Genomic DNA, 21,027 nt, shown 5'->3' on the forward strand with positions numbered 1-21,027 from the left:
CTCATATTTGTTAAGCATACACATTACCAAACCCGACCAACTTGTCATATGGGACTTGGGCAGCATCCTGTGAAACTTGTCACAATCACTGTCATATTTTCTGATTCTCTTACACATTATGAAACCACTACTCAATATATGGCTACTCAGTATAGGTTGAGGACTGATCTGTGGTTGACAAAGGATATCTTACATAAAATGAGAAAAATTACCCAGATGTATGACCTAGAACTATAGTTAAAATTTCCCACTGGATCTCTCGATATTCTGTGTTTCTTAGAAGATGTGCCTGCTTAGGCATAGTACTGCTAAATGTCACATACAGAAAAGAAATTTTGTATTCCTGAATCTAGAAAATAAGATAATTTATTAAACAAATGGCTGATAAAGTATGTTTTTAAATTTTGCTTTCAATTTACAGGCATTCTCACATCACATAAGAGTTTAGTTTTCTCAAGTTTCACACACAAATACAAAATCCATGCTGAACCTTAGAGAAAGCAGAAATAATTTTTCAGTCTTCAGCTGCAGATGATGACTTCTTGTAAAATGTCCACACTACACAATATGCAATCTCTCTCTCTCTCTCTCTCTCTCTCTCTCTCTCTCTCTTTTTGGCAGTACACTAAATGAAAAAAACTGTACCTACCTCATCAGCTGGATCATAGTACTGTTCAAGATATGGATGCGCCAAAGCATCTTCAACTACTATCCGATTGTGTGGATTAAATGTCAACATTTTGTCCAGCAAGTCTAGTGCTTTGGGATCAGCTGTGGGGAATAACTTCGTCCATGGAACTTTTGGCTTAAATGGCAATGACTGGAGGTAACTGCGAGCTTTTTCATTTATGATACATTCAAGGTCTTCATGTGTTGGTGATCCCAAAACTCCCAGGATGTGATTAAGCTGATCTAGATAGTGTTTTCCAGGGAAAATGGGCCTGTTTGATAGCATTTCTGCTAAGATGCAGCCAACAGACCAGATATCAATTGATTTTGTGTAACCCTGTGCAAAAGAATTGGAAATTATGAAACATTTGTACAACAAGTATTTGAAGCATAAATTCCAAAGAGGTAAGAAGTTTACAAATCTAAAATTGTGGGAAATTGTTGGAAATATTACCATTTAAAATCTAAAAAAAGTGGACACATTATTTAACATTCTAAACAACAGAAAGAAATACTTACCACACACTGGCAAAATATCAACACAGGTGTTACAAGATGTTATCAAAAATAATGGGAATTTATTTTTTTTTATTTTTGTGGGTGTTACACATCCAGTTCTCAATTTTTTGTTATTCTGTTATTACACAGATTCCTGATGTATGTTTGCATTTTCAGCTGTTTTTAGTATTTAGTTTATTGTTAAAAGTCAAAAAGGTTATACATATTTTTGAGTGCTCAGCGAATTTTTACTTCTGAAAAAGGTAGATCAAAGAATTTGCATTACTGACAACACTGTAGAAGAATAAAGAAAATGGTTCAGGAAAACTGCCGAATCACCATCAGACAGGTTGCTGCTGATGTCAGCATGTCCTTTGCCTCGGACCAAACAATTTTTCAGATGTTTTGGGCATGAAACACAGCAAGAAAGTTTGTTCTGAAACTGCTGAATTTCAACCGAAAACAACAGCGCACGGATATAGCTCAGGAATTTTTGAATGAAGTTTACCTAGATTCAAAACTAGTAAAGGTTACAACAGGTGACAAAACATGAGTACAAGGGTATGACATCAAAACCAAGGCCCAATTGTAAATTGTACCAAGAGAAACTGCCTAAAAGGCAAAGACCGTGGGGGACAGGGGGGGAGGGGTGAAAGTTCTTTTCATCGTTTTCTTCTATTACAATGAGATAGTGCATCATGAGCTCCTGCTTTATGGTCATGTGGTCAATAAGGAATATTACTTGGAAGTTACACTCCATTTGCATGAAACTATCAGAAAGAAACAACCAGAACTGTGGAAATTGCATCACAATAATGCTTCCACTCACATCTCAAAGCCTGTCCATAAAAATAAATAAAATCATTATGTTTCCACAGCTACTGTATTCACCAGACATGAACCCTTGCAACTTCTTTCTGTTCCCAAGGCTGAAGAGAACCATGAAAGGATGTCATTTTGCCACCATTGATGAAAGTAAAACAGCATTGCTGAAGGAGCTGAAGACCATAACAAAAAGTGAGTTTCAGAAGTGCTTCCAAGACTGGGTAAAGCACTGACACAATCGCATAACATCTGAGGGAGACGACTTTGAAGAGCATAAAGCTGATGCTCATGAATAAATGAAAGATTCTTTAAGAATAACAAACATTCCCTTTACTTTTTGATCACATCTAGTATGTTAACTGCTCTGTAATCTACCTAGATTTAAAGGCACAATTTTAAATGTAAGAGATACTAAAGTTAAATTTCCATTCAAAACATTCTATTTTTAAAAGGAAGATTGAAAGAAAACATTTTTCTGTTGTTAAATTCTCTGGCAGATAAATCTGTGGCTGTCACAATCTACAATTTTTCTCTACATTCCCCACAGCTGCTTAAATCTTTACTTATACTTACTTCATTAGTGAAATTATTACATGTTTAAAGACATGACAACTCCTTTGTAATGATTATTTTTCTGCAGCATTGGTTGTTATGTCTAACACTGCTGATTAGTTTGCGATTATTATCTGTCTAAAGTTAGTGACTGAATCCATTAATTAAATTGGAGATTTTGATTGTCTTTGCTGGGACTTCATATCAATACCAAACAGTAAAGTTTTACTTAATTTAAATGTTACTGACAATTAACAGGAGTTAAATGTGAAGTGATCTGTAGCTTTGTGTCTGAAACTGGTTTAAAGAAATTTCTAAGCTCCAAAGAAATCTTCTGAAAAAATGGAATCATTTGATTTGGTAATCACTGCCAATAGGCAGGGTCATTAAGAATGAATGACAGAATCAGCAATATAAAAATTTGAGTACAGCAGAGTCCCGTTAATCCGAACTAACTGGGACCAGACCTTGTCCGGATTACCAATTTGTTTGGATTAGCCGGCGTTACGGTGACAAGTTTCTAGAATTAAGAGTACCAAGCAGATAAGTGAGTATACCATGGGAACAAGTGTGGGAACAATGGCTCACTATCACTCCCTGCCCTTGTTGTTGTGCATTGTTGAGACCTTTGAAGTGTCTGAGGTCAGTGCACTGCCAGTCGGGTCGCAAAGTGCTTGGTTATGTTAGTTATCAATCACTGGCACATGTAACAGTTGTATTGTATTTGTTCAGGTGTAGTGTTGTATGTATTTTCGTCGTGAGTAAACACAAACATACAATGTTAACCCTCAAAGAAAAACTGAATGCTTTGAAGTGTATAGAAAATGGTGAAAATGTAAACTAGCAATGGAACTGGGTGTTGGTAAAGCAACCATTTGTGGTTGGAAGAATAACCGAGTGAAGCTTGAACAGTCCTGTGCAACGTCTTCAAGAAACACACACTAAATCTGGCAGACTTTTGAAAAGTCCCAGTATGATAAAGTGGATGAAGCTCTTTTCCTTGGGTTTATGCAGGAAGGAGAAAGGGGAACTCCTTTGAGTGGAACACTGATTAAGTAGAAGGCTGTTTACCTGAAAAACTTAATGAATGGTGATGAGTGTTTTTAGTGCGAGTACGGGTTGGTTGGACAGAGTCAAGAAAAGTCATGGAATCCGTCAGCTAACAATTGCTGGAGAGACGGTTTCTTCTGTCTGTGATGCAGCAAAGGAATACTTGGGTGAGGGTGAGAAAAATGATGAGAGAGGGAAAGTATTCTACCCAACAACTTTATAACGCTGACGAGACTGGCTTTAATTTTAGGGCATTGCCAACAAAAAGCCTGGCATCAAAAGCAGACAAGACCATGCTCCTGGTTTTAAAATGTGCGAAGATCGTGTGACTTTATTAGCGTGCAGCAACACTGCTGATAATCACAAGTTGCCTTTAATGCTGATTGGGAAATCTGCTAGGCCCCGAGCTTTTAAAAACTGCAACATAAAGTCCCTGCCAGTGTATTATCGAAACCAGAAAAAAGCGTGGATGGATGGTAAGCTGTTCAAAGAATGGTTTCATTGCCAGTTTGTTCCCTCTGTTTGATGGTTTTCTAAGGAAAATCATTTGTCTCCCCACGCTCCTTTTGATTGATAATGCACCATCTCACCCCAGCACTGAGGAATAATGTGATGAAGAAATTGTGGCGAAGTTTTTGCCGCCAAATGTTACACCACTTCTACAGCCGATGGACCAGGGTGTACGGCAAACATTAAAACATTTACAGAAAACAATTTTTAAGAATGCTGATACAAGATGATAGCATTCCTTTAGTGGACAAAATAAAAAATACCAATGTGAAGGATGTTGTTTATTGAGCTGCTGAGGCAGAATATTTCAGAAAATACTCTGAGAAAATCGTGGAGAGAAAACTGTAGACATCTCTTGAATTTCAGGACAACCTAGCTGAAAATGAAGAGGAAAATGTACTACAAATGATACAGACTATCCATGGACGTGAAGAAGCTAGAGAAGGAGACATAGATGAAAGGATGGCAGCAGATGGGGCATGTGTGGAGAACCTTATTAACGCCGATTTAGTTCATGACCTGGAAGAAGCGGACTGCTGTGGTGGAAGTCACAATGAGCCTGAAAGCAACAAAGGAGAGCTGGTGCCACATAGTGACTCATCAGAAGCCCTTGACCTTGCACTACGTTATTTGGAGCAACAGCCCACTGCTACACCTGCTGATTTGATGTTTATAAGACGATGGCACAACTATGTTTCATATAACAGACTGTCTTCATTACACCAAAAAAGACAAAAGTAGGGATAAAACATCTGCTGTATTTTAGTAAGTTTGACAGCTTTTCTTTCATTGTTATGCACTGTTTAAACCTAATGTTTTCTTGCCAATTTTTCTAATACATATTTACTGTACTGTGTAAATTACAATAGTGTGTATGTACAGCAGTTTACCATACAGTTTTCCATACTTAGACTAACATTTTTCATGTTCGGATTAACCAAACGTTTGGATTACCGGGGTTCAGATTAGCGGGACTCTGCTGTAGGATGTTTTTAAAATCACATACCTTCGAATTAAGCATTATTTCAGGTGCTCTATACCACCGTGTAGCTACATATTCAGTAAGAAATCCTGTGTGGTCATGATCAGGATCAGCTACCCTTGCCAATCCAAAGTCGCATATCTGTATTAAAAAAAAAAAAAAAAAAAAAAAAAAAAAAAAATTTAACATCTATTTTCTACACCAACAAATCATTGAAGAAATTAGTGTCTACTGGAAGTAAAATGTGTGGCTACATTTATAGAAAAGGGTTTGACAGTGTTGACTGGAGAGCTCTCTGAAATTATAAAGGTAGCAGGGATTAAATACAGGGAGAAAAGGCAATCTAAAACTTGTCCAGAAACTACACTGCAGTTATAAGTGTCACAGGATATGAAAGGATTGAAGTCGTTGAGAAGGGAGTGACACGGGGTAGAAACCTATTCCCTGTGTTATTCTATTTGTACACAGAACAAGCAATAAATGAAACAAACGATACACCTGTAAAAGAACTGAAGGCCAGAAAGAAAAAATAAACACTTTAAGATTTGCCAATGACACTGTAGTTCTGAAACTTCCTGACAGATTAAAACTGTGTGCCGGACCGAGACTCGAACTCTGGACCTTTGCCTTTCACAGGCAATTGCTCTACTAACTGAGCTACCCAAGCACAACAGAGCTCCCCACAACCCATCCTCACAGCTTCAATCCTGCCAGTACCTCGTCTCCTACCTTCTAACTTCACAGAAGCTCTTCTGCGAACCTTGCAGAACTAGCACTCCTGGAAGAAAGGAAGTCTTGGGTAGCTCAGTTGGTACAGCACTTGCCCACGAAAGGCAAAGGTCCCGAGTTCGAGTCTCGATCCGGCACACAGTTTTAATCTGTCAGGAAGTTTCATATCAGCGCACACTCCACTGCAGAGTGAAAATCTCATTCTGGACACTGTAGTTCTGTTAGAGGTGGTAAAGAATACAGAAAATCAGTTACTCAGAACGAATTCTCTCTTGAACTCAGGTTTTAAGTTGAACATCAACAAAAGTAACACGTTGTAGCTGAATAAAATAAGGTGATGCAGAGTGAACTAAATCACAAAATTAAGAAGTATTTTGTAAAAGAATTTGTAAAATTACTTTTGAATACATTATGGGCACAACAGTGATCAATGTCTTATAATTAATTACTATTAAAAACAGTCTTGATCACAATTTATTTAACAAGGTGACCGGTTTCAACCACTACTGTGGTCATCTTCAGACCTATAAGTTGTATACAAAGCTTTAATTAGAGGGCTACATACATTAAACAAAATACATAAAGTTATAAAACTATAAAACGTTGAATTACCATTGAGTAGGAACCTCTTTCCTTGAAGAATCACTACTGGAGAAACCGGTGCACTGGTTTCTCCAGTAGTGATTCTTCAAGGAAAGAGGTTCCTACTCAATGGTAATTCAACGTTTTATAGTTTTATAACTTTATGTATTTTGTTTAATGTATGTAGCCCTCTAATTAAAGCTTTGTATACAACTTATAGGTCTGAAGATGACCACAGTAGTGGTTGAAACCGGTCACCTTGTTAAATAAATTGTGATCAAGACTGTTTTTAATAGTAATTAATTTGTAAGGAGCGTAGCCTTATTCGGAAACGAGATGTGGATGGTTAGAAGTACAGAAAAGAGGTGAGTAGAAGTTTTTGAAACATGGTGCTACAGAAGAATGCTTTCGATTATATGGGATTAGACGGGAAGACCTCTAGGTAATGAAGAAGAATCAGAGTTGAGAAAAAAGAGAAAAGAAATTTTTGGCACTACATAACTAACAAATAGAGACAAGTTGACAGGACACATCCTGAGCCATTAGGAAATAATTTGGTAGTGAAGGGAAGTGCAAGGATTAATAATTGCAGAATGAAGGCAACAACCAGGTTCAAGTGGATGTGGGGTGCTGTAGTAACACACAGTTGAAGAGGGTAGCACAGCTGTATCAAGCCTAAACACCAGCCATAAACAAGAAGACATAGTTTCAGGAACAATAAAGTTCATACTGTATGTATTACTCTGAGCAGTTGTTATTAACGGCATTTCTGAAATATTCTATCAACATGAAAGTAGACTGATTATATAAAATGCAAAATGTGATAAAATAGAATAAGCTCTTGGATTAAATTGATTATTCATTACAAATTAGATCACAGAAAAAAATTAATGCAACAGTTTGAGAAAATGTGACTTTGTGATTTATGAGCTTGTCAGAGGGGTCTGAAATTTGTGCAAGTAATAGCAAACAATGGAGAGGCCACTGTGCAAAAAGGATTCATGTATCTGTGCAAATTAAGGAGAATCCTTGAATATCAAAGAAATTTTTGTTTGGACTGAATGACAAACTTTTAACTGAAATGTTTTCATTTTAGCATTCAACAATTCTCACAGCAAGTTGTGCCTTACAGTATTTTAATTTACACAATTGGATGGATCAGTTCACGTGTTGCTTTTCACAAACATGGTTGTTCTGCTCAAATAAAGTTATTGCACAAAAAAACCTCCAAGTCTATTAATGTTCTAAAAAGGAACACAATTTTAGTTACAGTGTAACAGTGCTCATGCTTACAGACATTAAAGTTTCACAAACTTTATTAGAGCTAAATTCATTCAATAAATACTGCCACTTATTTGGAACAATTCTAAGTCCAACATTTGCGCAACACTGTTCAACAGCGCATTTCTGAACTGCTGCAAAAATAAACTGAAGCCTTCCACCAACTCAGAATTATTAAATAATGTAATGCGCCGTTGTTCACTCATATCTCACCATCAGTCACTGCACACACTATACACACATTGTTTCGTAACACTTCACTCATAATGGAAGAGCATGTAGATGAGGATGAAATGGGAGATATGATACTGCGGAGAATTTGACAGAGCACTGAAAGATCTAAATCGAAACAAGGGCCCAGGAGTAGACAACATTCCATTAGAACTACTGAAGTCATGGCTGCAAAATACTAACATGAATTCTTTACAGATGAATCGAAAAACTGGTAAAAGCCAACCTTGTGGGAAGATCAGTTGGGATTCCATAGAAATACTGGAACACGTGAGGCAATAGTGACCCTACAACTTATCTTAGAAGATAGATTAAGGAAAGGCAACTTATGTTTGTAGCATTTGCAGACTTAGAAAAAGCTTTTGACAATGTTAACTGGAATAATTTCTTTCAAATTCTGAAGGTGGCAGGGGTAAAATACAGGGAACAAAAGGCTATTTACAATTTGTACAGAAAACAGATGGCAGTTATAAGAGTCAACGGGCACGAAAGGGAAGCAGTGATTGGGAAGGGAGTGTGACAGGGTTGTAGCCTATCCCCAATGTTATTCAATCCATATACTGAGCAAGCAGTAAAGGAAACAAAAGAAAAATTCAGATTAGAAATTAAAATCCATGGAGCAGAAATAAAAACTTTAAGGTTCGCCAATGACACTGTAATTCTGTCAGACAGCAAAGGACCTGGAAGAGCAGTTGAACGGAATTGACAGTGTCTTGAAAAGAGGATATAATATGAACATCAACAAAAGCAAAATGAGGATAATGGAATGTAGCAGAATTAGATTAGGAAATGAGACACTTAAAAGTAGTAGACGAGTTTTGCTATTTGGGGAGCAAAATAACTTATGATGGTCAAAGTAGAGAGGCTATAAAATGTAGACTGGCAATGGCAAGGAAAGCATTTCTGAAGAAGAGAAATTTGTTAACATCAAGCATATATTGAAATGTCAGGACGTTGTTTCTGGAAGTATTTGTGTGAGTGTAGCCTTGTATGGAAGTGAAACATGGACGATAAATAGTTTAGACAAGAAGAGAATAGAAGCTTTCGAAATATGGTGCTGCAGAAGAATGCTGAAGATTAGATGGGCGGACCACATAACTACGGAGGAGGTACTGAGTAGAATTGGGGAGAAGAGAAACTTGTGGCACAACTTGACTTGAAGAAGGGATCAGTTGGTAGGACATATTAAGAGGCATCAAGGGATCACCAATTTAGTATTGGAGGGCAGTGTGGAAGGTTAAAATCATAGGGGGAGACCAAGAGATGAATACACTAAGCAGAGTCAGAAGTATGTAGGTTGCAGTAGGTACTGGATGATGAAGAAGCTTGCACAAGATAGAGTAGCATGGAAAGCTGCATCAAACCAGTCTCTGGACTGAAGACCACAACAACAACAAGTGACTAGTAAGTGTATTCACATGGTGCAGTTAAAATCCCCAGTGTTTTGAACGGATCTTTACAATGAGTTCGACTACTATTTTTGGTTATTATTCTTATGGCTCTTTTCTGGACTTTGAAAATTGTGTTCATATTTTGTGCAGTTGTTCCCCAAGACAGAATGTTATAGCTAAGAACTGAGTGTACATATGAATAGTACATAACTAAAAGACACTGCATGTTACACACTGATGATAGAATTCTAAGGGCATAATATGCAGATGACACTCTGTTTGCAAGTACTTTTGTGTGTGCACACCACTTCAACTGAGAATCAATATTCATTCCTAGAAATTTTGCATTTGTTACACAGTATATAAAGGTGCCATCTATATTTAATTTAACATTGCCAACGGAGTGGGTTATCCAGCATCCAGTCACCAGTCTGTTACGAAGTTGGAGTCCCAATGGACAGCTATCTGTTTCTGCTGCATTTCTTAGCAACTGAATTCACAGCAAGGGCAGAGCGCCATCCTTCCAAAGCACTCCTCTCACCCTTGCGGGCTCAACACTCTTGTCTAGATTGCTGGTCATTACACGAGAGGAGACAATGTGCCTATTTCTCTGCAACTTGTGAAGTCTGCCTTATGCCAGTTCATTTAGCAGCTATGTGGAGGAAATAATGGTTAGCAGAATGCTGGACAAATTTCCTGTTTTTGCAATTCAGCCCAAGAGCATGTCAATGGACGTAGGCGTACAGCTGCACAGTATCAACGCAGACTTTGAGACAGCTGGGTTTTGCATCAAGTTTCAATCAGATACAGGAGCCTCAGCCAGTCTGATCAATATAGACACTTGTCAACCCCCCCTCCCCCTTCCCCCCTTGACAGTGCCCACAGCAGTACTATCTTATAGTGAGCAACAGATTTAGCAGGGCGGCACAAGACTAACTGTAAATAACCAATGCGTGAGACAAACAGACCAAAACCACCATAGTACATAGATCCTATCTGTAAAAAATTCAATATGTAATTCATTATAGTGCAATGCAACATATTTAATGCACCAAAAAACTGGTGATGTGTGGGCCTATATCACAGACAGAGAGATATTCAATAACCTGTCATTTATGCAGCAATGCAGCTCAAGATTAACATTCAACAAAATTAAGTGGAAATTTAAAGAACAGATGCATTAAATATGAAACACGGCAACCTAGCTTCTGTGTACAATCGGATATTATTGTTTTTTAGTTGATGCCACTTCGGTGACTTGCAAGTCAACACACAACACCCAGTCATCACGAGGCAGAGAAAATCCCTGACCCTGTGTAATGAAGCATGGTTGCCCACTGCTATCCTGTTTTGGTTTTACACTCGTTCAGTAACTTAGTTAAGCAATGAACTTTCATTTTTTTATTTTTTCCCCCCTTCATTTTCACTACTCAGATTCCGACTACAGATTCTGTGGCCTTCAGCCTCATAGTAAAGAATTCAGAAATAGTTTAAATAAAATTCCCCTAGTAAAATATATTATTTCAGTACATTCTAACATCTATTCTGAAAGTAATGAGCTAATCAGTTTTATTGGAAATTCATACTATTAACAGTTACGGACAATGACGTATATTGTGCAATACATATTAAGTAAAATTCGAGTGAGCTAATAGATCAAATTCAGCTATAAGACTGCATCCAAAAGAAAGCCTAAATTTTTCTGATTCCAGCAAAGTTTTTAAATTAACCTAAAGTCTATTAGTTAAATAGATATTAAGACTTAAAATCTGTAGCCTGTATGACTTTCAGCGCCAGTTGTGACCAAACTACCAAATAATTCAGAGATCTGTTTCGATACTTTTGCTACCTTTATTTTTCTACGTAAAATAACTCCAGTCTCAACTTTGTAAGTGCATTAATTAAGAATTAAGTAAATTTGAATATGTAAAAATTATTGTTCAAAAGGGCTACCGTGGTTACAAGTCGGGAATTCCCACGGCGGATGCATAAGTTAGTTCCGCGTATTTAAATTGATACAGCTCACTCATGTTATTTAAATAATAAAACCCAATAGTTAACTTCAAAACCAGTTAGAAAGGATCGTTTTAACCCTGGGAAATTATAAACTATAATATATTAACAGAAATAGTCAAATATTCAAGTGCTCGTCTATGTAAGGTCCGAGCTGGTGCAGTTCTCAACTTAGTTCGCGGTCAGATTCTCTTGGAGCAAAAGTGCGGCAAGTTGGTTAATTTTTCGGTAATTGTAATTGTGAAATTTGTTAAAGACTGGAAGTTTTTGACCTACCTAATGTGAAGATTAAGTGTAAGAGGCCTGGTCACATGAATATTGTGTGTGCGAGTGATAACAAATAAATCGCACTGTGGTTGACATAAATGTTCAACAATGAATACGATCTTGACTTTTGATTTTGGAAAACTTAACCTAGGATCCTGGCTTCTTAATTTCAGTGTGATTTAGGTGAGACGGACACAGCTACCGGGAAGACAATATTGAATAAACAAAGCAAGGTATGTCGAGAATACTGCGCACTATCTACTGGGTGAGGAAATATTTCAATACCGGTACATCTGGTTGTGACGTGAACTTTAAGTGGCACTAAAAAAAGGATATGTCCCGGCATGTTACATCTGGTGCCCTGGGTGAGGATACAGCCCGGCACGTTACACCCGCTGGGAATCGAACCCGGGACCCCGTGCGCAGGAAGCGAGAACGCTACCGCAAGACCAGCATAGCCTGATGTCTACACCCAAACCCTAAGCCAATAAGAATGAAAGGTGAGGATATGAGCAATTTCCACTTCCTACAAATGCATGTATGGGTATATTCCCTTCCTCTATCCAAGAAATAAGTTGTACTAGAATATTTAGACATTATGTTAATACATCTTTTATACAGCAACATAGCTTGAGGTTTACATGTGACAACATTATGTGAAGTACAGAAGCCCTAACCACATTACATATAGAAACTTCTGATACCTAGCGTCTGTATGCTACAAGATATTACCACCCACTAGCAACAAAGTGGAAGCCCTTAGATTCGCCTGACATTACATGTAAAGAATATCAATGCTTATAAGTCACGTACAACGCTACATAGCTCGAGGTCTGCTTTCAAAACCCTTGTACCACAGGGAGCTAAACTTGTTAAAATCTCTTACATTAAAAGGAAACCGAGTAAAATGGTATTAAAGATAGAGCAATATAACTGAACACCAATTACTTAAGCAAAGTATCAAATCCACACAAACAAACATTTGATCACATAAATTTAGCCCAAGGTCTAAATTCAAGGTCCAAGGATCAAAAATAATTTTATACCTGATGACCAATTGATACAGATGTATGGAACTAAGACAGCACATAGCAAAGTCCATAGACACCAATTTATAGAATATCATGAAATATTCTGAAGAAACTGTTATCAGCAAAATACAACTGATCTTTAAGAACATTTTCTTTGTATCATTTGCTTTGTCTGTATACATGCATACTTTCTAAAATATCAAGTTTCTTACTTTTAGGGGCGTTGAGTAAGACCTTCAAATTGTGATAAATGTCAGTAATGTTATGCTTAAATTCTTGAAGATGTTCTCCAAAAGCAGTTTTGTTATACGTACTAGTGGGCGCTGCATATCCCACAAAAAAAGACCTGCCACTTTGTTCTACACAGCTGTTGTTGTTGTGGTCTTCAGTCCTGAGACTGGTTTGATGCAGCTCTCCATGCTACTCTATCCTGTGCGAGCTGCTTCATCTGCCTGTACCTACTGCAACCTACATCCTTTTGAATCTGCTTGGTGAATTCATCTCTTGGTCTACCTCTACGATTTTTACCCTCCACGCTGCCCTCCAATGCTAAATTGGTGATCCCTTGATGCCTCAGAACATGTCCTACCAATCGATCCCTCCTTCTAGTCAAGTTGTGCCACAAACTCCTCTTCTCCCGAATCCTATTCAATACCTCATCATTAGTCATGTGATCTACCCATCTAATCTTCAGCATTCTTCTGTAGCATCACATTTCGAAAGCTTCTATTCTCTTCTTGTCCAAACTATTTATCGTCCATGTTTCACTTCCATACATGGCTACACTCCATACAAATACTTTCAGAAATGACTTTCTGACACTTAAATCTATACTCGATGTTAACCAATTTCTCTTCTTCAGAAACACTTTCCTTGCCCTTGCCAGTCTACATTTTATATCCTCTCTACTTCGACCATCATCAGTTATTTTGCTCCCCAAATAGCAAAACTCCTTTACTACTTTAAGTGTGTCATTTCCTAATCTAATTCCCTCTGCATCACCCGACTTAATTCGACTACATTCCATTATCCTCGTTTTGCTTTTGTTGATGTTCATCTTATATCCTCCTTTCAAGATGCTATCCATTCCGTTCAACTACTCTTCCAAGTCCTTTGCTGTCTCTGACAGAATTACAATGTCATCGGCGAACCTCAAAGTTTTTATTTCTTCTCCATGGATTTTAATACCTACTCTGAATTTTTCTTTTGTTTCCTTCACTGCTTGCTCAATATACAGATTGAATAACATCACGGAGAGGCTACAACCCTGTCTCACTCTCTTCCCAACCACTGCTTCCCTTTCATGCCCCTCGACTCTTATAACTGCCATCTGGTTTCTGTACAAATTGTAAATAGCCTTTCGCTCCCTGTATTTTACCCCTGCCACCTTCAGAATCTGAAAGAGAGTATTCCAATCAACATTGTCAAAAGCTTTCTCCAAGTCTACAAATGCTTGAAATGTAGGTTTGCGTTTCCTTAATCTAGTTTCCAAGATAAGTCGTAGGTCAGTATTGCCTCACGTGTTCCAATATTTCTATGGAATCCAAATTGATCTTCCCCGAGGTCGGCTTCTACTAGTTTTTCCATTCGTCTGTAAAGAATTCGCGTTAGTATTTTGCAGCCGTGACTTATTAAACTGATAGTTCGGTAATTTTCACATCTGTCAACACCTGCTTTCTTTGGGATTGGAATTATTATATTCTTCTTGAAGTCTGAGGGTATTTTGCCTGTCTCATACATCTTGCTCACCAGATGGTAGAGTTTTGTCAGGGCTGGCTCTCCCAAGGCCATCAGTAGTTCTAATGGAATGTTGTCTACTCCCAGGGACTTGTTTCGGCTCAGGTCTTTCAGTGCTCTGTCAAACTCTTCACGCAGTATCATATCTCCCATTTCATCTTCATCTACATCCTCTTCCATTTCCACAATATTGTCCTCAAACACATCGCCCGTGTATAGACCCTCTATATACTCCTTCCACCTTTCTGCTTTTCCGTCTTTGCTTAGAACTGGGTTTCCATCTGAGCTCTTGATATTCATACAAGTGGTTCTCTTATCTCCAAAGGTCTCTTTAATTTTCCTGTAGGCAGTATCTATCTTACCCCTAGTGAGATAAGTCTCTACATCCTTACATTTGTCCTCCAGCCATCCCTGCTTAGCCATTTTGCACTTCCTGTCGATCTCATTATTGAGATGTTTGTATTCCTTTTTGCCTGCTTCATTTACTGCATTTTTATATTTTCTTCTTTGATCAATTAAATTCAATATTTCTTCTGTTCCCCAAGGATTTCTACTAGCCCTCTTCTTTTAACATACTCGATCCTCTGCTGCCTTCACTACTTCATCCCTCAAAGCTACCCATTCTTCTTCTACTGTATTTCTTTCCCCCATTCCTGTCAATTGTTCCCTTATGCTCTCCCTGAAACTCTCTACAACCTCTGGTTCTTTCAGTTTATCCAGGTCCGATCTCCTTAAATTCCCACCTTTTTGCAGTTTCTTCAGTTTTAATCTACAGTTCATAACCAATAGATTGTGGTCAGAGTCCACATCTGCCCCTGGAAATGTCTTACAATTTAAAACCTGGTTCCTAAATCTCTGTCTTACCATTATATAATCTATCTGAAACCTGTTAGTATCTCCCGGCTTCTTCCATGTATACAACCTTCTTTTATGATTCTTGAACCAAGTGTTAGCTATGATTAAGTTGTGCTCTGTGCAAAATTCTACCAGGCGGCTTCCTCTTTCATTTCTTATCCCCAATCCATATTCACCTACTATGTTTCCTTCTCTCCCTTTTCCTACTACCGAATTGCAGTCACCAATGACTATTAAATTTTCGTCTCCCTTCACAATCTGAATAATTTCTTTTATTTCATCATACATTTCTTCAATTTCTTCGTCATCTGCAGAGCTAGTTGGCATATAAACTTGTACTACTGTAGTAGGCATGGGCTTCGTGTCTATCTTGGCCACAAGAATGCATTCACTATGCTTTTTGTAGTAGCTTACCCGCATTCCTATTTTTTTATTCATTATTAAACCTACTCCTGTATTACCCCTGTTTGACTTTGTATTTATAACCCTGTATTCGCCTGACCAAAAGTCTTGTTCCTCCTGCCAACGAACTTCACTAATTCCCACTATCTAACTTTAACCTATCCATTTCCCTTTTTAAATTTTCTAACCTACCTGCCCGATTAAGGGATCTGACATTCCACGCTCCGATCCATAGAATGCCAGTTTTCTTTCTCCTGATAACGACATCCTCTTGAGTAGTCCCCGCCCGGAGATCCGAATGGGGGACTATTTTACCTCCAGAATATTTTACCCAAGAGGAACTTCCGGAATATTTTACCCAAGAGGATGCCATCATCATTAACCATACAGTAGAGCTGCATGCCCTCGGGAAAAATTACGGCTATAGTTTCCCCTTGCTTTCAACCGTTCGCAGTACCAGCACAGCAAGGCCGTTTTGGTTAGTGTTACAAGGCCAGATCAGTCAATCATCCAGACTGTTGTCCATGCAACTACTGAAAAGGCTGCTGCCCCTCTTCAGGAACCACACGTTTGTCTGACCTCTCAACAGATACCCCTCCGTTGTGGTTGCACCTACGGTACGGCTAACTGTATCACTAAGGCACGCAAGTCTCCCCACCAATGGCAAGGTCCATGGTACAACAACAACAACAACAACAACAACAAGGTTGTTCACAAAAATATTGGCCATTATGCCAGATAGACAATTACCCATTGCTCGCCCCTCATTTTGATGACAATTTTATAATTAAATAAATAAATAATTATAGATCTAAAAACAAAGATGATGTAACTTACCAAACGAAACCGTTGGTACATTAATAGAAACAATAACAAACACAAACACACACACTGTGTACGAATGCTTTCGTTTGGTAAGTTACATCACCTTTGTTTTTAGATATATTTTTCCCCACATGAAATGTTTCCCTCTATTATATAAATAATTATAGACATGCACAATTCCAAGAGTTTGATCAGTTTGACAATTTCTGCCTTACTTAATTTCTGATGAGTTACAAACTTATTCTTAATGACCTCTATACATTCCTTAACAGGAATGTTGGTATTAGAATTTTTTATATCATAAGAAACTAACTGTGAATCATTCAGAATGTCAACATGTTCTAAAAATGATGCCAATTCCAAACTACATGAGATTTTGAGTTTTTGGAAACATAATATTCCTTTATTTTTTTTATTTGAAAATTTATTCAATTTGTAATTAGGTGTAAATTTTCCACCTACAATCAGCCTAACACTTTGGTCTTCTTTATGTACCTCGAACTGATGGCGCAAAGCATGAACCCGGAAATTCATTATTTTTAAATTGTGCTTTTCTCTTTCATCTAAAATGAAATTACACTTTTCAATTTTATTGTTAAGAATACACTTAAATTTGTCAGTTGGGTATTCTTCAATAACTTAAGTATTATTTTCAGAAAAGAACTTTTCAGATTTTGAAATAAAATCCTGGCTATGTATTATGACCACAGGTTACTGTTATCGGCCTTGGTTACAATCACTTGGCTGTTTTACAATATTTTTTTTATTAATCGAGGCCAAGACCCTAAATTCATTTGTTGTTGGGGTTGAGCCACCTTGCTTATAAATAATGAAGTAAGGTGCTTTAACTGCTGTTGTCGTACACTTACTTTTACTCATGTTTCAAGCATCTAATGCTATTTTAGTTTCTGCAACAACTTCTTTCACGCCCTATCTAAGACATACACTTTACAAGTAATATTACAAACCCTTTTCTAATAAGTAAATTTCTGCATCACTGAAACAGATATTACTTAAATTCTCCACAAGTTTAGCAAAGACAGGTGCATTTACTATTCTAGCTGCACTGTTACTACGAGCCTTGGCTGTCAAACTACACAACTTCTTACACTGCCTATTGTTAACATGATGAAGTAAACTTGGCATCTTACCAAGAATAAAATTTTTCATAACTTCAAATTGCATTCTAGCTAAAACATTTTTTAAAACTACTTCCACCTTACTTAGCTTATCCAACATTAAGTGAATTGTTTTATAAATTTCCCAGTTCTATATTTTGATCTATATTATTTGAGTTTTAGCTAAAACCTTACTTACAATTCTGGAATCACTGTTAATATAAATTCTTGCACACTTTGGAATCACATTTAGTTGTAAACACTTCTTGTTGAACAGTATGTTGGCGCAGAGTCTTGCAACCTTGTTTTGTAATGCGAGTAGGCTTTGCGCATACCTTGGTGCTTGGCATGGCACAATATACGTTAGTTTACTTGTGTTGAGCTCAAAGGTACGGTATGTAGTGATTGCTTAGGAGAAGAGTAACTGCTTAACCGAAATCACTATAAAAAAAAACTTTATTGTAGATAACCAGTTTCAGTAAAACTAATTTACCATCTTCAGATCTATAATAAAATTACACGAAGTGCTACAAACTGTTACACAAATAATGCAACAATAAAACCAAATGATAACATATCTTCACAAAGCTTATTACAAACATCTTGTGCCAGCTACATGCAAAATCTTTCCATTGGACTTCCAGGTACATAAAACATGAAATGGGCAATGCATTGGCATGTCAGAATTAAAATTATTATGTACATCACAATTTGGCAAAACATCATTCCTATAACATTACATGTCATGACTAGCAAGACAACACAAGACTAACTGTCAATAGCTAATGCATGAGATGAACTGACCACAAGCACAACAGGTGTTGCTGCAGTACATAGATTCTATCACTAAGAGTCAAATACATAATTCAAAAGCAACCACGATTTCAAATATACATACACACTGAAAAACCAGAGAAAGTGGTAAACCTGCCTAATATCGTGCAGGGCCCCCACAAGCAGGCAGAAGGGCCACCAACATGACATGGCATGGACTCGGCTAATATCTGAAATATTGCTCAAGGGAACTGACACCAAGAATCCTGCAGGGCTGTCCATAAATTCCTGAGATATCTCTTTTGAACAGAATGTTGCAAGGCATCCCAGATTTCTCAGTAATGTTCATGTCAGGGGAGTTTGGTGGCCAGTGGCAGTGTTTAAAATCAGAAGAGTGTTCCTAGAGCCACTCTGTAGCAATTCTGGACATGTGGGGTATTGCATTGTCCTGTTGCAATTGCCCAAGTCTGTTGGACTTGGGCAATTGACTGCAGTGCCATATTTTGTCTGTTTACATATCTCTGTATCTGAATACGCAGGTGATCAGACAGGATGCTTACATACATGTCACCTGTCATAGTCATATCTAAGACACATCAGGGTCCCCATATCACTCCAACTACACATGCCCCACACCATTACAGAGCCTCCAACAGCTTGAACAGTCCCCTGCTGACGTACATTGTCCATGGATTCATGAGGTTGTCTCCATACCCGTACACATCCATCTGCTCGATACAATCTGAAATGAAATTTGTCCCACAAGGCATCATGTTTCCAGTCATCAATAGTCCAATGTCGGTGTTGACAGGTCCAGGCGATTTGTAAAGCTTTGTATCGTGCAGTCACCAAGGGTACACGAATGGGCCTGTGGCTCCGAAACCTCACATCGATGGTTGGCACGCTGACACTTGATGATGGTCCAGCATTGAAATCTGCAGCAACTTGCAGAATGGTTACAATTCCATCTTGTTGAATAATTCTATTCAGTCACTGTCAGACCCGTTATTGCAGGATCTTTTTATGGCAACAGCAATTTCAAAGATTTGATGTTTTACCAGATCCCCGATATTCACGGTAAACTCATGAAATGTTTGTATGGGGAAAATCCCCACTTCACTGCTACCTCAGTTGTGCACCAACTATAACACCACATTCAAACTCACTTAAATCTTGATAACCTGCCATTGTAGCAGCAGTAATTGATCTAACAATTGCACCAGACTCTTGTTGTCTTATATCGGTGTTGTTGACTGCAGCTCCATATTCTGTCTGTTTATATATCTCTATATTTGAATACGCATGACTATACCAGTTCCTCTGGCACTTCAGAATAAAAAAAAATTCTAAAATGATAATAACATATTTTTGAGGTTTTTTTTTCTTGACAGAATACTGCTTAGAAACTCTATACATCATATTTACGAAACTTGTGCTATACAATTACAAAACAAGGTCTTTTTTCTGTATCAGTAAGTGAAACAGTTACAAAACAAAAATAATTTTCTTTGTTAAAAAAATTTTTAGTAAGTTTTTAAAATCAAACTACAGCGATATTCAACTCCATATTTGAAGCTACCACAACCTATTTGAAAATTCTACCATTATAGGGTAACATATCATACTCAATGCACCAAAAAATTAAACACTGTGATAGCCTATGTTAGGGCCATGAACATTATGTAGGATGTCAACATAAAACTGTCAAAAATAATTACAGTCCGCATCTTGGATTGGGTACATGGGTGTCTGTAGCCAAAGAACATGAAAAACCAAAACGCAATCCTGACTCACAAACCTACAAAAGCTCATTTATTGCATTATATTAATAAGTTATGGACTAATATATAAATTAATGCCTTGGAATATAGTAAGGTAGCCAACCATCTGTCTTCATACATCAACTTACAAAAAGGCTATCCAATGTGGATGGAGACTCAACCCATAGGATATGCCACAGACCCAGCCAAGCCCTAAATAAATAATAAAAGAATACTTAGAGGCTTTCCTTAACAAACCTTTTGTTACCTACATCATCCTAAATGCAGCAGCATACAGTTGAAAGTATACAATATAGTTCATCTAGCAAATTATGGACTTCTCCTCTTCATATAGAAAGTGGTCCTGTTGCATACAGATGCTACGTATCTAGTGTGGTTAGTTCTTCCGCATTTTCAACTGTACGCTGTTGCACATAGGCCTCGAGTTACGGTGGTGTAATAAAGGAATTTACTGAGGGAAGCTTCTAAGTATTCTCTTATTAATTATTTTAGCTTACGCCAGGTCTGCGGCATATCCCATGGGTTATTCAAGTTTCCGTCCACACTGCATAGTTTTTTTTTAATTTGAAGGTTGATGCATGAAGACAAATGGCTGCAGGCATCCATGTTCTGTTATGTCATGAGAGAGATGTTTTGTCGAATTGTGATGCATATAGTAATTTTAATTCTGATGTGCCAACGCATCGCTCATTTCACATTTTATGTACCTGAAAATTCAATGGAAAGATTTTGCGTATAGCTGGGACAAGATGTTTTTAATAAACTTTATGAAAATATGTTGTCACCTTGTTCTTCTGTGGGTTAATGTTGCATTATTTATATAACAGTTTCTAGCACTTCTTGTAATTTTATTACAGATCTTAAAATAGTAACTTAGTTTTACTGAAACCGGTTATTTACACTAAAGCTTTCTATAGCGATCTC

At 37.5% G+C, this 21,027-nt stretch overlaps 1 protein-coding gene across 1 annotated transcript in view; it reads right to left on the reverse strand.

Moving 5' to 3' along the window:
• The window catches only part of LOC126242655 (mitogen-activated protein kinase 1), a 384,067-nt gene that overhangs the window by 20,953 nt on the left and 342,087 nt on the right, over positions 1 to 21,027 (reverse strand). Inside the window, exons 5-6 of the mRNA XM_049948105.1 lie at positions 5,111 to 5,227; positions 650 to 1,006 (exon numbers count right to left, since the gene is read on the reverse strand). Coding sequence (XP_049804062.1) covers positions 650 to 1,006; positions 5,111 to 5,227 — 474 coding nt within the window. The remainder of the gene's footprint in view (positions 1 to 649; positions 1,007 to 5,110; positions 5,228 to 21,027) is intronic.

Source organism: Schistocerca nitens, chromosome 1, assembly GCF_023898315.1.
Source record: "Schistocerca nitens isolate TAMUIC-IGC-003100 chromosome 1, iqSchNite1.1, whole genome shotgun sequence".
In the NCBI taxonomy this organism is placed as follows: domain Eukaryota; kingdom Metazoa; phylum Arthropoda; class Insecta; order Orthoptera; family Acrididae; genus Schistocerca; species Schistocerca nitens.